The sequence below is a fragment of the Aquarana catesbeiana genome, linkage group LG05, assembly GCF_042186555.1.
Source record: "Aquarana catesbeiana isolate 2022-GZ linkage group LG05, ASM4218655v1, whole genome shotgun sequence".
In the NCBI taxonomy this organism is placed as follows: domain Eukaryota; kingdom Metazoa; phylum Chordata; class Amphibia; order Anura; family Ranidae; genus Aquarana; species Aquarana catesbeiana.
In genome coordinates this window covers 505,986,025-506,003,747 of record NC_133328.1, presented here as the reverse complement: position 1 = coordinate 506,003,747, position 17,723 = coordinate 505,986,025, and the positions used below count along the sequence as shown (strand labels likewise).

General features: G+C 40.7%; 1 protein-coding gene across 5 annotated transcripts in view; it reads left to right on the top strand.

Moving 5' to 3' along the window:
• The window catches only part of RB1CC1 (RB1 inducible coiled-coil 1), a 293,127-nt gene that overhangs the window by 149,064 nt on the left and 126,340 nt on the right, over positions 1-17,723 (top strand). For all 5 annotated transcript variants that reach the window (XM_073631593.1, XM_073631595.1, XM_073631592.1 and 2 more), the window contains one exon: positions 3,291-5,203. In XM_073631593.1, the coding sequence (XP_073487694.1) occupies positions 3,291-5,203 (1,913 nt within the window). The remainder of the gene's footprint in view (positions 1-3,290; positions 5,204-17,723) is intronic.

The window sequence follows — 17,723 nt, the reverse complement described above, 5'->3', positions numbered from 1 at the left end:
ATAGTAATAGAGCTAATTTGTGAACCAACCAATGTTGCTATCCTTTATGATTTACATGATTGTGTCAGCTGTGAGCCAGCATCTCAGTCCAGAAACTAGATGCTGATTCAAAATGATACCTGAAAAAAATGTCACCATACTTCTGTAAACAGAAGCTGATGAAGGTATTGTTTGAGTGAGTACCTTGAATCTCTGGGAAAGCAAAAAAATTCCTGAAAGTTTTGCCCTTATAACAATAATGTACCTAACAAACAAAAACAAATCTGATGCTAGGTCCACTTCAAGGTATTGTATTTTTATTATCTTAATAATTACGCTGTGATACATCCTCTTATGCCAGTCCAGGCTTTCAAATTTCTCCTTCTCGGCCATGGTTCTCTGGCATTAGTGTTGGAAAGACATCTTAAAAGTTCTTGGCCGATTTACCATCTGAGCTGAACTGCTCTTGGTGCTACTCTGGACGTTGTCATCAGGTACCGTTTGGAAGAGAAGAATACCTTCTCCCTCAATCCAGGAAATGTGGGTTCCACAATGCATCCTTCTCTGCACTTAAGTGTTTTTTTTTTTTTGCTCACCAGACTCCTTGGATGAGGGATCCAAGCCCTTTTAAGACTCCAATGGGGCGCACCAAGTGCTCCTGGCCTCACAGGTCCACTAAACCTGTGGACAAGTTATATTGTTTTTGATTTTGCCCTGTAGTCCAAACATTTGGGGAAGATATTGGTTCATTTATTTCATTGGCTTTGGTCCTTCCTAATATCCTGCATCCAAAAAATTTTCTCATGGGCATTTTTTTTGATCTGGTACTTTCTAAATATGCTAAACGGTTGTTGCAAATTTTGTATTTCTTTTCTTAAAAAAAGATTTTATTATCCCGGAAAGGAACAACCTTCCCTACACTACACTCCTGGTAAAAGCTAATTAATGATATGCTTCCTTCGTACAAACCAACCATTAAACTTGGGGAAAAAAATAACTTTTTTTAAATGATTCTGGGACAAATGGCTCTCGAGCCTGCTTACATTAACCTCTCTGCATCCAGGATGTTAAATTTGTCATATCTGTTATTCTTTACTAGTGTTTTTTTTGTCTTGTATGGTGATACCTGTGATATTTGTCACCCTCTCCTTTGGTGCATATTCTCTGTTGAGGCACAAGAGACATTGTAAGTTTCTTGTTGTTTATTAGGGCTTGTCTTTTTTTTTTTTTTTATAAGCCTTGTATGAAACTTTGAAAAACTCAATAAAACATATCTTTAAAAAAATCCAGTGGAAAAGCCCTCCACCTCCATAGCATGAAGGCTTGCCCCATCTATTTCCATTAGGGTTGGAGTTGTCTTCATTCGTGGACCTGTGGATTTCTCTGCTTTCTGACAAATGGGTCCACAAACCTATTCTGTCAGGCTTCTAGGTGGAGTGGAGTGACCCTTTATTAATTGTGGCACTCCAGGAACGTTTGTGAGCAATGCTGGTGGCCTCACAAAGTCTTTAGTGGGTAGAACTTCCGTGCCGACTCTGCCATTTACATTCTGGGAGTAAAATACTGGCAGGTGGACTACCACAGTCATCTAAAGCTGAATTAAGGAAAAGTGGTCAGTCTCCCGGATGTGTTTTTGATCAAATCTGTTTGCGGTGGGGTACGCCGCTATTGGAAGCCATGTTATAATTGACAGGGGGTTGTTAAGCCCTGTGATGCCCATCATGTTGAAGGCATGTAACTTCACCTCTTGGAAGATTTGCCATTGTATTTGGAAGGCTTACATTTCATAGTGTGAGGCTGCGTATTTTCACCTGCATTTTTCTTGGTGTCTTGGCTTTCCTCAACTGGACATTGATCAAAAGCTGGCCATTAAGGGCTAAGTTTCTGCCTTTGCAATTTTTATTCAGCGCCTTTTGGCCACGCTATCCTTGGTTTGTACCTTTGTTCAAGGGGTTCAGCATGTAGGTCTTCCAGATCTCCGTTTTCGCCGTTGAACCTGAACTTGTTTTTTTCAGTTCTTCAGAAGCCTCACTTTGAGAATATTGGGAATTTTCCTTTACATACTCTCTCACATAAAGTCGCCTCTTCTCGTTGCTATCTCTTCCGCACGCTGCATGTCAAAGCTGGCAGACTTGTCTTGTAAGTCTCCCTGTTTGGTTTTACACAGGGATATGGTAGCTTTCCATCTGTGTCCCTCCTTCCTTTACTTCTAAAGGTGGTGTTCGATTGTCACCTGAATGAGAATATTGTCCCTTCTTCATAGTGTCTGCTCCCTTCACATGTGTTTCTTTCTACTACAACCTCGTTCCAGAGGTTGGGTTCTCTTTTTGTGATTGCGGACGACCCACGAAAAGGTCTAGTGGGTTCCTCTGCCACTATTTCTCAATAAATCAGGCAGACAGTTGTCCAAGCTTATGCCTTTAGGGGTCAGGCTTCTCCCTTCCTTGTTACAGCACACTGTAACAGGATGCTCCGACATCAGGCGTCTGGGTCTCAAGTTTGCAAGGCAGCTACCTGTTCGTCTGCCAAGTCTGCTTTACCAAGTAAATGTTTTTGCATCTTTGGATGCATTTATCATCCGCACAGTTTTGCAAGTGGCTGTTTGAGATTTCTTGTTACTCTTCTGGGAGGTTCTTGGTAGGTGTTCCATGTTTTTTCGCTGGTTCCCCATTCAGACACTGCTTTGAGACGTCCCAATGGTTGAGAATATGAAGACCTGTGTCCCTCAATGAACAAAAGAGAAAACATGATTTTTTTGGTACTCCCTTTCTCTGAGTTCAGTGACGAACACCCCTCTGTCTTGGCTCTTTTTTTCCTTGAGCTTGATTTCTGTTGGTACCAGTCACTACTACGAATATCCTGGGCTATAGCCTCAAAAAAAAAAGTCTGCAAATATCAATTGTGGTTAAGTGCAGGAAATTTATTTGATTTGTTAAAGTTGACCCATCTAAGAAATAGCCAAATATCCTTATACACCTCAAAAGAATTTCCCCCACAACTGTGAAATGTGATCTTCGAGTAGGGGAATGTCAGTAAGATTAATATTGTTATTGGGGGGGATATGTTTATCCTTCTGTCAGTTGTATTTTTATCGAGACCCCACTAAAGATGTAGCAAAATGCTGCAGGTATGAAATATCCTTTATTGGAATTACTGGATTTTTGTAGTCCTAAGATTGCGATTCCATATTTTTCTTAGTGCTATATTTTGCAATGCCAGGTTTATCTGTAAGATATAGTTATCTTTTAGAAAATATTGATAACCACCACAATTTAAACTGATTCAACTGATTTTCTTGACTTTATTTTCAGGTGTCTAATGGTCAAGTTTCACCACAATCTGCAACTACACCAAGGATTGAAAGTGCAACTGAAGCTACAATTACTACCTCATCCAAATCTCCTCCATCACTTAGTCTTCAGGGTGCCATTTGTCCTTCTGTCTCCATCCCAGCACCCCTAGAAGAGTTGTCTCCAGATAGTATCGACGCTCATACGTTTGATTTTGAGACAATTTCTCATCCACATATCGAGCAGTCGCTTAAACAGGGTTCCTTGGATTTGGACTCATTAGCAGATAGTCCTGAATCTGACTTTATGTCTGCTGTCAATGAATTTGTTATAGAGGAAAATCCTGTGTCCCCTAACATTAGTGATACACAAAGTCCAGAAATGATGGTGGAGTCCCTATATTCATCGGTCATAAATGCAATTGACAGCAGGCGTATGCAGGACACAAAAGGTAGTAAAGATAAAAGTGCCGAAAACATATCTTTGAAAGCTTGTGTGGACAGATGCAAAGTTGTTGCTCAAGAATCACAAGCCAATTTGCGAAATTTTAGAAAAGAGCTTTGCCAATTAAAGATACTTGTACAAAGGGAGCAGAGTGAATTTGCCAGTGCTATTAAATCCGTTTCAGCAGAGATCCTAAAAATGATTCAACATGCTAATGTTTCTCTTGAAACTGCATTGAAAGAGAAACATTTTGAAGAATTGCAGCTTCTACAAAAATCTTATGAAAAGCGACTACAGCTGTCAAAGGAAGACCTTAATGTAAACGAAGAAGTCATAAAACAGTTGAAAAGTAATATTATGGGACTGAAGGAAGATTTGCAAACTAAACAAATGGAAGCTGCTGCTGTCAGAAGTGAAAATGAAACATTTCTGCACTTACAAAATGAAAGAGATCAGAAAATGATCCATGTTGAAAGTGCTATGAGGGAACAAACTTATGAAATGCAGAAGCTCAGAGAGTCCCGGGAAACAACCTTAGAGGACTTAAAGAAACTTTATACAGAGAATGAGGAAAAACTCAGACTTCTCAAGGAGGAGTTTAAAATTTTAGAGCAAACACACCTCAAAGAATTAGAAGATAATTTACAGCTCAGGCATGCACAAGAACTTGAAGATGTAAAAGTAGAATATAAATGCTGCATAGAAAAGCTGCAGTTAGAAAATAAACAAAAAATGGACCAGTTGCAGGAATCTTGTGTAGCCATTGCAAAGGATAAAGATTCTCAGCTTCAGGAACTAAACCTTAGAATTTCAGAACTTTCTGATATTAGATGTAAATTAGAAGTGGAATTAGCGCTTAAAGAAGGGGAAATTGATGAAATAAAAGTAATTATGGAAGAAAATAAAGCACAGCAGCAAGATACCTTGAATTTCCAAGTCAGTGAGCAAACAGAAGCACTAAAGAAAGAGGTTATTCACCTAAATAATGTGTTAAAAAATCAGAAAGGTGAACACGAGCTTGGACTGGAAGAGCTCAAAATGTTATTGACGATGGAGAAAGAACAATGTATTTCTCAGATGTTGAATATTCATGAAGCGCAAACCAAATCATTACAAAGAGACATTAATAATTTGACCAGTGGCCATCAGCAAGCACTAGAAAGAGAAAGCAGGCTTCAGGAAGAACTAAATGTCTTACAGAATAAATTAGAAGACACTTTAAAAGTACTTGAAAAGCAAACTGAGCAGCATGAAAAGGCTTTAGGTCAACAGATCGAAATGCATGAAGCATCAATACAAAAAGCTGAAGAAGATCGAGAACAGCTGCTATCTGCACAGAGGCTTGAAAAGGAAACCTTGACACAGAAGTTTACATGCGAAAAGGAAGATTCAGTGCAGCTCAGTGTTAAGGACTTTGAGTTGCATATGCAGAATGTTGAAAAAGAACTCTCTGACAAAGTACTGATTCTTCAACAGCAGTTAGGCAAGAGGTAGGATGCAATCTTTTATACCTTTTATATGAAAGGAGAGCTGGCTGCCTTAGATTTGTGAATGAAAAAACGAATGAACGGACAGGAATTGAGTTTTTCGGTTTTAGGAGGTATAGCAGCCATCATGTTACATTAGCTTTGTCTTCCAGCAGTATAATCATGGCTGTGACTTTAAAATACAGAACATTGGCAACACAGATAGAAAACCTGTCATGAGAATACAAAAGCTGCCATTGCTGATCTCCTTCTGTAGATGCTGGTTACCTGCACACACACACACACACACACACACACACACACACACATATATATATATATATATATATATATATATCTCTGAGAAGGACTCTCTCAGAGAGTATTACAAAAAAAAATATATATATATATATTTTTTTATTTTTATTTTTTTGTAATACTTTCTGAGAGAGTCAATGAACCAGAATCAGATTAGACTCCCAGAGTAACATCAGAATGTGTGATATTGTGATATTTATATTTGGTTCAGATCACTGACTGAGGGCACTTCATCAGCTTTATAGCCAGTGAATTAGAATTTTCATACGTAGAAGTCAGAGATGGCATTCTCCAAACTCCTTATTGTAGATTTCATTTGCAGCAATTTCACCCTTGTCCTATTCACAAGTGGTTAAACAAGCTCATGGCTGCAGCTGCTGCCGTGAGGCTATACTATTTTTTAGCTGGTGATCAGATCTTTAGTATAAGTGATCAGGGGAACTTGACAGCCATCTGATCACTTTTATGGTAGTGAGAAAGTATGTAATTGTTTTAGGGTTCTAAAATATTTACTAGCAAAAATTGCTAATTTTAATGTGTGTCAAAAATTTTTAAAAATTACCCCAGCTGCGAGTGGCTAAATCAGTTTCTTGATATTTATCTATAGACAGGCGTAAGAGGACAAAAAGCAAGACCAGCAGTGATGCTGCAGATAGTTAAAGTGATATTAAAGCCTTGTTTTTTCTTTTTAAAAAATAACAAACGTGTTATACTTCCTGGGGGCTGTTGCACACAGAAGGTAAAAAACCTTGTGACTTTACAACCACTTTAAGGCTGTGTCTTCTAGTCTTTAAAGACGACTGGAAAGGGACCAGCTGGACTCCTCCGTGTTGCTACAAGTAGATACCTTTTGCAGGAGTTCACTTTTTAGTACAAAGTGGAAAACCCCTTTAATTAGTTAATATTTTTATTGTAGCCTTGATTTGCCATCTAAGGTTAGATTTGCGCTATGAACAAGAAACATTTTTTCAATCAATTTTGGCTATAAATGTCTAAAGTTTTTGGAAGCAATATTTGATGAATTGTCTGTTTGATGAACAAAGCTGCAGATTATTGGCATAAATGTGTTGTTCAGATGGTACCAACAGCATATTTTAACAATTATTTGAGGTTATACTAGTTAGGCATTTTTTGGCTAATGTATGTATGCAGCTATTTCCTTCTGAAGCAAGACCAGTTTTTTTGTAGACATTTGACAAAGGCCAGGCTTTCCTTTGACATGAATATCATAAGTTGACTTTGAGAAGCAGAAGAAATGAAAATGGTCGGCAAATCTATGATGAGTCATTTAGGAAAAATATCTCTCTGTCCACTGAACACAAAAAACACTAATAGCTTTCAGCACTGACTTATTACGTTTACTGAACACAAACAAACTAATAGCTTTCAGCACTGTTTTGTTGTTGTGTAAGCCTCTTTTCCGATTTTTTTTTTTTTTTTTTTTGCCAAAGCTAATGTTATGAAGCATTCATCCATTTCTGTACTGGATTACAAGGCTGTGGGGTTAATGGTTTAATTGTCCTTAATCTTTTTACTCCAACTGATGTAAGGCTTACGTCAGTGGCAGCAGGGGGTTTTGTACACAGTGTGTGTATATTTCTCAAGGTGACTGTTGACTTTTTCTTACTCCTAGAAGTATGCCCTCACCCATGCTTCCCAGACTCCACTGTTCCAACCAGCTGTTGAATGTCGCCAGGTAGAGGGGAGGGAGACCAGTGAACGTCTGTTCATTGATCTTTCCTAACTGCAAAGAACCTAGAAGTGATGTGTATAATGTCACTTTCAGCCACTGTGGTCAGAGAAGAATCTGTCTGCACGCCGTTAGCTTCAGTGGAGGGCAGGTGGAATAACTGGGTTCTAATAGACCTCTGATGTCTCATTAAAGAGAACCTGTCACAACAACATTATCTCACGTAGGTGACTTTTTGTTTCCTTCTGTGATATAAATAAATTTTTAGTGAAAAAAAAGTGTCATAAAATAAAGTTATATCCAAGCACTTAACCCCCTCCTCCCCCCCAAAAAAGTTGAGCCTGCCACACCCCAACCTACATGCACATACAAATGTAAATACACACGTTTGGTGGGGGCGTCTGCTTATGAAGACATCACTCGCACTACACATGTTACATATTACTGTGCATGCCAGAATGAGAGTAATAATTCTAGGGCAACTATTCATGGTTAGCTCTGAACTGATGACCTGTAGGGGTTTTTAAAGTGTAGCCTCTGGAAAATAGAGTTCCCAGGTTACTTTTTTCTGGGCTTTCTGTGCAATTTTGTTTACACAACCTTTTTTCTGGGCAAATTGTCTATTCCTGAACAGATCTAAGAAATATTCTCTGCATATCAAACGTTTCTTAGAAGTGGATAAAGGGTTGGTTAACACAGGGGACTACAAGGTCTTTATCTAGCTAATGATTTCGGCCCAGTCAGGTCTCCACTACAGTATTTAACTCAGATGGTATCTCTTCCTTGCATTTGAATTTACGACGGGTAAATAGCAGAGCATCTCCCATATCACACACACCTAACATTCCTGCAGATCAAAAGGAACTGTTAAATGAATTAGGTTCTCAATCTAAAGCCTGTCATATGTGTACAGCTAGCTAGGTTAACCCCTTACCAACAACAATATTTCATACACTAATCCATGTTTCTTATTCTAATATTTATACAAATATTCCCAGTTGGTAATGGAGATTACTCATAAACTCCTCATAAGGCAACAGATGACTCCTTGTGGCAAGTTGAGACAGATAAGACAAGGCCACACTCAAGTGAATACCGGTTTATGTCTAATCTCCATTAGCGATTTAGGTTTCTCCCTCTGCCATTTTAGAAGTCTGCCAAGATATATCACCATGCCCATCATAAAGAGCAGTAACCCACACTGCAATATGAGGAGACCTTTTATTTCTATTTCCACCCAGGTCCTTGTGGTGACTAAGCTTAAATCCTCATCATATAAAAAATACATTCAACCTTTTTCCTGTCTTCACCATATCATTACTAATTTGCATTATATGGGTATCTTTCCTTGCAAGCAGATTGTAAAGGTTTACTGACAGGGTATCAATTTTGATTTCAAAATGGGGTATGTATGGTATAGGATCTGGGACATCAGGGGTACTCTCAATGAAATATTCTTCTGTTAACACTGGTATGGGGGTTACTACAGTTTCCCCAATAATAGTCTACTCATGTGGAATGAAGCAAAAATTTGGATAGGGTATTGGACACAACTGACCCCCATAGAGCAATGTCTTGTGATTGGTAATGACACAGTACAATCCATCCATGTGGTAGGTGACCTTTGTGCTTGCTGTTCTCCATTTTGTCACCTTCACGGGGCAGTTAGCTTCCATCTCACTTGGAGTGGTTTCTTGATGTGGTTGGCGTGGACTTTCCAGTTGGGGGTCCCTTGCTACTTTGGCTGTGGGATCTGGGTCATTGCTTAGACCACAGCCTGGAGTGTCAATTTCGAACACATGACAATGGGATAAGTAACTATTGTCTTTTGATAGTGCAGCAGGCAGTGTGTGGTGCTTACCATTGCCCTTGAACGTGAATGAGCATTTCGGGGGGAGGTGCAACCTTTCCTTGTACACGTCGTTCTCGAGGTACCCAAGGGAGTGTGTGGATGCCATCGTGTTAAAGTAGTCATCTTGTGGATGGAACACTGGCAGCAACATGGTAAAGGACACATACATTAGGTCACGGTAGGCGCACAGTGACTGGCTCTTCTTGCAAGCAAATGGCCCTCTATTTGGGTATGGTCTCCCTATCCCTATATTTCGAATTGTGGAAACCGGTTTGCACTTATCTCCAGAATGAACATTCATTCCACTACTAATATTAGTGTGAGTACAATACCATTGAGTGAGGTCTGTATCTTTTAATATACCAGGGATTTTACCTGCCTAAATATCTCAGATGACATTAGTGACCATTGTTAAAACAAAATTTCCATACGCAGTGCATATTACCTCTTTGTCCATACCATCCTCTGTAGCTTTCTGATTATTTATAGTTATGATTTAGTTTATTTTCTGTCGTGTCTTTTCGAACAACTGGGCAATGTCTTTCAAGAGGAGTTCCACCCAGGGGGGCCGTCAAAAAAAAATTAAAAGTCAGCAGCTACAAATACTGCAGCTGCTGACTTTTAATTGGACACTTACCTGTCCCTGGGTCCAGCGATGCGGGGGATCGAAGCCCCGCTCGTCCCCCCCCTTCGCTCGTCGGTGCCGGCATTTCAACTGTGGGCGCCAGGCTGTGGCTTCACAGCCTGGCACCCACTGCGCATGCGCGAGCGGCGCCGCGCGCTGTGATTGGCCGCTCAATCACCTGGGATCTGTAATGGGTCCCAGATGATTGACAGGAGGGAGGGAGCAGAGCCGAGCCCTTCCTGTGCCTGGGGGGAAGTGATGTCACCAGCCCAGGCAGAGGAACAGGCAGACTACGAGGGACCACCTAGCAACAGGCATTTAGAGGTAAGTAAAAAAAAAAAAAATATCCAAATGTTTTTTTGTTTTTTTTTTAAGAATTTTTCCAGGTATTTTTGTTTTTTGGGTGGAACCCCACTTTCATGTTATAAACCATAAACCTTTCCTCTGCAAGCCCCTCAACACCCTGCAGAACTGGTTTCAGCACATGCCAATCCTCTTTCTGTTCAACATTTCCGACATGCCTGCGAATCGCTGACAAATCAGCTCAATTCCAAATTGACATGCCAGATCCAAAAAGTTCTGGGGTGGACCCAAGTATGCTGTCCAAACCCTTTAACCCTTTAACTTTCTGGATCTGAAAATGCCCTTGTGGGGAGGGAGCTTTGGTTCTGCAAATGGATCCTGAGTTTGGCTTGCATGGGAGGCAATCAAATCTACCAGCAGGGAAGAGTAAAACAGAGACACATTTGTCCGGGCACATGAGCCTAATTCAGCCATGTTCCACTGGAACAAATGATGTACCACAGGTACATGAATGAACTTAATGTTATTAAACAATATTCCTGGGATTGATGTTGCTGTTAGGCCACTAGGTGGTCCCTCTTGCAGTGATGGGCATTCCAAGGATGTTGGTTTGTAATAGGGGATTGCAGCTGTATTTTTGGCCAAAGTTGTAGGAGCCGGGGTGTTAGTCTTTGGGGACACATGCAAGGTAACTTTTCCTGGGACGTACTGAAGAGTGGATGCATGTGTGTTGCTGGACAAGGGGATGGAGATAACAAAGGAATATTTCCACTGTCCAGCATCACTTAACCGTGTCTCTTGAATCAACAAGGATCCGTTCTGAAAACTCATGACTCTATCCCTGTAGTCAGTGACATTCCCAGCAATGCCATTAACCCAGAATAGATGATTATCAATGGGACACCACCAATAAACTTGCTTCCCCACAGTCCCTACAATTGCCACAGGCAGTAAGATGGATTCCTCCTCTAGGCAGTAGACCGGACTTTTGTCAATGATCACACTGATGAGCGGTCCAGTCTCCTCTCCCTTGGTATGTCCGATCAGATGGAGCAGGATAACAATCCACATCGACTTAATGGCTCTAAAAGGAAAGAAAGCAGCACATTTAATTGATTTCTTTGGCTCCATAGAACCGTTTCAATTGGTTCACATGAACCCATTTATCTTGTGTGTTCTTGGCCTCCTCTATTCTGATCTTATATACAGAAGGACTTAATTTGTCAATAATCGAAAATGGGCCTCCATTTTTGACTTTGACTGTTATCCAGGGGATGTAGCTCCAAGAACATGACCCTGTCTCCTATGGCCCAATTGCATTCTCAAACTTCTTTGTCAAAATACGCCTTGGCTTTCTTTTGACTTTTACCCATTTGTGTTGCTGCAAATACATGGATCTCTTTTACCGCTTTTTGGAGTTTAAGGAGGTATTGGTAAGGGGTGCACCGAATGGGTTTTTTGGTGCCATTACTGGAAATGAAAAATACATTAGGCCGAAAACCGATACCGAAACTGACCGATACCGAAAATGGCTTTTTTTATATATTAAACAAAAAAATTATTTGATATATAAAATTGTGTTATATTTGTTATATTATTCACATTCAACTTAATCATTTTATGAATAAAAGAATAGTACAATCCAGTAATGTAAATAAGTACTTTAATAAAAAGCAACCCAAATAAATTGGACAATGGACACAGAAGATAAAGTCAAATAAAATACAAAATTATAATAAATTAAAGTAACTACAGCATATCCTGCAGTGCAGACTGCAGTCAGTGCACATTGCACTATAATAACAAAATAAAATACAATAAAAAAAAAAAAAAAAACAGGCATAAAAAATAATAAATAAATAATATAAAAATGCCTAACACTAAGTCTAAGAAGACTTTTTTTTATTTTATTAATTTTCAACTTAAATCAGAACTAGTAATTCAGTTCTCTCTCCCTAAGGTGTTAGCAGCTGCATGTGCAATGAAAGTGTATGTATGTAGCTGCGGGTTACATACATAGTCATACAGTAGACCTCACTGTATTCCGGCCCCCGGGTATGAGCGGAGACTTCCCGGAACACAGACTAGGCTACAGTCTGGTCAACAGCAGCGGTGCTCAGCCAATCACAGCAAGCAATGTAGACTAGTCTGTGTTTCTGGAAGTCTCCACCCATACCCGGAACACAGTGCGTTATAGTGTATAGTACTGGAGTATGTAGACAGCCAGTGATACAGAACATACAGTGTTGCATTTGCACATGCAGCGGGCTGACAGCTTACGGAGAGACAGTATGCACAATAGCACAGTCCAATACCAATTCATTTACTAGGTTCAACATGGTAAATTAATTGGTCTATGCTATGGATTTATAAATCTATTTCAGTAAAAGTGGCAGATTTCGCTTTAACCACTTACCGACCGGCTCCTGTACATATACGCCGGCACTTTGAAGATGGATATCTCGGTAACGGCAGCAGCTGCTGCCACAACCGAGGTATCCATCTTTACAGGAGCCGGTTCTGTGTACGATAATGGTGGTCTCTGCGGTGGGTTCACTGCAAAATCACCGTTATCGGCGGCGGGAGAGGTGCCACCCCCCCTCCCGCCGCTCTCCCGCGCCCTCCGCCGCTTACCGGAGCCGTCGGTAGCGGCGGAGGCGATCGGGACCTTTCAGTGCCTGGGTATGGAGACGAGTGAGGCTAAGATGGCCGCCACCCGTCTCCATACCATTGGACGACTGAAGCGACGTCATTACGTCAGCTCCGCCCACTTTTCTTAAAGGCATTTTTTTTTATGTCATTTTTCAAACGACTTTTTTTTTTTTGCATCTTAGTCCAAACATGAGATCTGAGGACTTTTTGACCCCAGATCTCATACTTAAGAGGACCTGTCATGCTTTTTTCTATTACAAGGGATGTTTACATCCCTTGTAATAGGAATAAAAGTGACACCATTTTTTTTGTAAAAAAACAGTGTAAAAATAAATATTGTAAAATAAATAAAAAAAAAAAAAAAAAAAAATTTTAACCCCCCCCCCGTCCCGACGAGCTTGCGCGCAGAAGCGATCGCATACGCGAGTAGCGCCCGCATATGAAAACGGTGGTCAAACCACACGTGAGGTATCGCCGCGACCGGTAGAGCGAGAGCAATAATTCTAGCCCTAGACCTCCTCTGTAGCGCAAAACATGCAACCTGTAGAATTTTTTTAACCGTCGATTTTTAAGGGTAAAAGGTTGACGCCATTCCACGAGCGGGCGCAATTTTGAATTGTGACATGTTGGGTATGAATTTACTTGGCGTAACATTATATTTCACAATATAAAAAAAAATTGGGCTAACTTTACTGTTGTCTTATTTTTTTATTCAAAAAAGTGAATTTTTTCCAAAAAAAAGTGCGCTTATAAGACCGCTGCGCAAATACGGTGCAAAAAAAAAGTATTTCAATGCCCGCAATTTTATTCTCTAGGGTGTTAGAAAAAAAACAATATATAATGTTCTAAGTAATTTTCTAGCAAAAAAACCTGTTTTAAACATGTAAACACCTAAAATCCAAAACGAGCCTAGTCCTTAAGTGGTTAAGAACAAAAACTGTTCAGCTTTCTTACAGGAGAGACTGTTTCTCTGCTCATCAAGAATATGAGATGCTATACTGAATAGTCTCTCACTCTCTGTACTGGTGCTTGGGGCAGATAAATATCTACATGCAGTCTGTGCAAGCAAAAGAAAACGTTGTTTGTTGATGCGCCAGTACTCAAGGGGATTGTCTCCTCTGGCAATAGGCTGTTCAGCTAAATAAATGTACAGCTGTTGGGTAGCTACACTTGTTGTGGCACTGCTATGGACAGGGGTGCATTCATGTAAAATTTCTTCAAACATATCAGATATGGAGGGAGCGTGTTCCTCTTCACTTGTATGCAACCAATTCTTCTCACTTTCCTCTGTGCTACACCTCGAAACTCCTTCACCAGATGCTTCCACCGCCTCCATTTGTGCCTGTATCGTTTCCCGTGCACACTGCTTTTTCTCCACATTAACCACTTCAATACAGGGCACTTAGACACCTTCTTGCCCAGACCAATTTTTGGGTTTTGAAACCGGTTGGTAACGGCCTCCGGTAGAGTGGTTTTAGCTGTTTTTACGCCATGGTATGTTTCTATCTCTTTTCCTAGCAGACGCTTCAGTGCAGCAATCAAGGGAATAACTTCAGAAATGGAAGCATTAGTTGAGCTTATTTCTTTTGATAACTGTTCAAATGGAGATAGAAGAGACAAATTATTTTCAACTAACATCCACTGATGTGTGCTCAGTGTTGCCGGCAGCTCGTAATCTGCAATGTATGCAGCTAAAACACGCTTTTGTTCAAAAAGACTTTACAGCATATAGTAGGTGCTGTTCCAACAAGTGGCTACATCTTGCTGCAGTCATTTCGGTGGCATTCCAAACTGCATCTGCAAAGTTTGCAAGTGGAGAATGCTTAAAGTGACCCACAATTTTTCTTCTTTTTGATATATCAGATATGGTGCGCTGACTCAGCAATCCTTCATTCACAGCCAATTGCAGCATGTGTGCCATACACAGTATGCTTTTAAATTCACTGTCTTCCATTGCCTTTGCCATGTTCCACGCATTATCTCGGACAATCAAATGCACTTTAGACTTCTCAATGTGCCAAGTGTCAAGCTTGGTTTTTAAAGCTTCAGATATTGCTGCTGCAATATGTGATCCAACAAACTCACGTGTGTTAAGTAGGATGTTTTGCAATTGAAATTTGTCATCTATCCACTGCACTGTAAGGCCAAGCATGCTCGTTGGACTGAAGTCTGAACTCCAAATGTTGGTAGTAAAACTGATTGCGATGATGTCTGTAGTCATGAACGTGTTTTCTAACACTGCAAAACAATTCAGGTAGACTGGTATCTGCAAAGTAGCGTCTGCTTGGTAATGGGTAACGCGGCTCAATATGTTGCATGAGCCTACCGAAACCAATGTCCTCCACAACAGAGAATGGCTGGTCGTCTAATGCAATAAATTCCATAATTTTATCTCTAATGGCATGAGCTTTGGGACTGTCACTTGCAAATTTTTTAACCTTTTCAAAGACTGTGGCAACAGATGATGTTAAGCCTGAGGCACTTTTTGGAAGTGGCACTGTTTTCTTATAATCTGAATGCTGAACTTGGAAAACTGCATTTTCAGGGACTTTTTCCTTTGCTGACAAAGATCTAAAGAATTGTGGTGCAGATGATTGTGTGGTGATATCACATTCATGTGGTACTCCTGGTAAAGGAGGCCATGGGCCCTAGTGGAAGGATTATATGTGTGTGTTTGACTTTAATGTCTCGATCTTGGAGCAACAGAGCCCAATGGACCAATCTGGCATTGGATACATTTCCATCCTTCACTCTGTGAGTAAAAACTTAGTGGCAGTGTGGGTTGTGTGCAAAATGACTGGGTTAAGTACTTTGATGTATGTGAAGTATTTCACTGCCCAAAACGTAACAAGGAGGTGTTTTTCACATAGAGAGTACTTCATTTCCACATGAGATAATAGTTTAGAAGCATATACTATAGGTCTCTATTGCCCATGGATTTACTGTGACAGAACAGCTGACATGGCTGTCTCTGATATGGCAGTCTCAATGTGAAAGGGCAGTTGGTACTCTGGATTGGCTAACGCTGGTGCTTGGGTGCTTGCACTAAAGCTTCAAACTGCATTGGTGTGTTGCTCAGTCCAGTGCCATTGGGTATCCCTTTTCAACAAATCATATAGTGGTGCAGATTTTTGGGCAAAATCAGGTACTAAAGCTCGTGAATAATTCATCAATCCTAGAAAAGATCTCAGAGTAGGGATGCTCACTGGCAGAGGTAATTGTAGAATGTTTTTTACCGTCTCGGTTGCTATTTTTCGCCCGTTTGCTGTCACTGTAATCCCAAGAAAAGACACAAATTCCTTCAACAATTGTGCCTTAATGGGATTACACTTCAGTCCCTCCTTTCCTAGGATCCGCAGGAGTTCCTCCAATAGCTGCAAATGCTCTTCTTTGTCGCATGTGGCTAGCAACAAATCAACGTACTGGAAAAGATTCTTTGGAATAGAAATATCAGTTAAAATATCTCTCATGGTTGCATGAAATGACGTAGGAGAGTTATAAAATCCTTGAGAGACACAATTGAAGGTATACTGTTTTCCCAAAAACGTAAATGCAAATTTGTATTGACATCCTTCTAACAAGGGGAGTGACCAAAAGCCATTTGATATATCCAGCAACGTGAAATATTTGTGTTTAGGATTCAACATGCTCAAGACATCTGGGACAGATGCAACTGTGGGGGCGCAGTTGTTTGTAACACTGTTCAATTTGCGGTAATTGTTAATCTCCACGAGTTGTCAGAACTTTTGCAAATCGCCCATATATTGGCGCATTTGTTGTGGATACACATGGTCTGATGACCCTTTGGTTAAGCAGTGACTCTATGGTTTCCTGTATGTAACTGATAGCTTCCTGTGGAATGGGGTATTGTTTTTGCAGAACTGAGTCTGGCCCACCGATGTGTATTACCGTATTTACCTTTCCACAGTCATGTTTGTGTTACAAAGGATCCCTGATGTCTTTCTATCACAGGCTGCAGAAGCTGATGTTCTGGGTGATCTTTAATGATCTCCAGTATGTCATAGTTTGAATCATTGAGTTTGATGGCTGCAATTGTGTGAGAATCAGGTATCACTATGGTGTTAGCCTGATCAGTTGGAACCCCTTGCCATAGTAAAAGGTTGGTCAGATCTAACATACATCCATTGGGAATTAAGAAGTGTGAACCCAGGAGGCTGGTTTCATTTGGCAAACACATTAATGCTAATAGCTGTTTTAGGGATAACTCACCAATTTGGATTGTCACTGGCTTGGACAAGGCGGACTCAACAATATGTCCAGCAAAGCTCTGGAGATTCAACGGCTTTCCTGAAGACAGTTTTGAGTTTAAGGGATCTTTGTCATGCAGAATGGAAATGGCAGCCCCTGTATCCTAAAACCATAGTACGTTGACGGCCCCTAATCAATGCTGACACTACAGGGCGCCCACACCTATCCAGAGAAATAGGTGCTAAAATTTTGGGGCCTTGAAGTTGTCACCATTGAAGGCGGTCAGCCTCTGTCTGGGTAGCTACACATACTTCCTTTCCAGGACTTACTTGAAAGGCCTGTAATTGTTGTTGTTACTCTGCAATAAGTAGGAGCTCTTTGTGTCTCACTGATATGCTTGCCCTCTGCTGGGTGGCGATGAGGATTTCCTCTTCCTCTATAACCTGACTTCCCCCTATAACCCCTCCCTTGTAAACTTTTGTCCCAGTTAGGGTTGTATGGAGGATTGGATTCTCCTGTGGCGTGGGGACCTTCTATGGTGGTAGTCCTGCATTGTAATGCAGCCACCTTCCTAAACTGCAGTTTCTCTTCTTTTTCCTTAAGCCTGTGCTGTTTACAGGCAGTCCCCGAGTTACGAACACCCGAGTTACGAACGACTCCTACTTACGAACGGCCTCAAATGCCGGCCACTTGTGCTCCAAGCTGGTCCTGGATACCTCTGGACACATCCCATACTGCATGTACTGCATGGCCAGAAGAGCTTCAGATAACATAACAAGCGCACGGAACATCCCACATCCATGCACAGGCGGACATTACACTTACGAATGCAGTGTTCTGACCGGTAGTTACATTTACAAATGCAGTGTTGCGACTTACGAACAACTTCGACTTA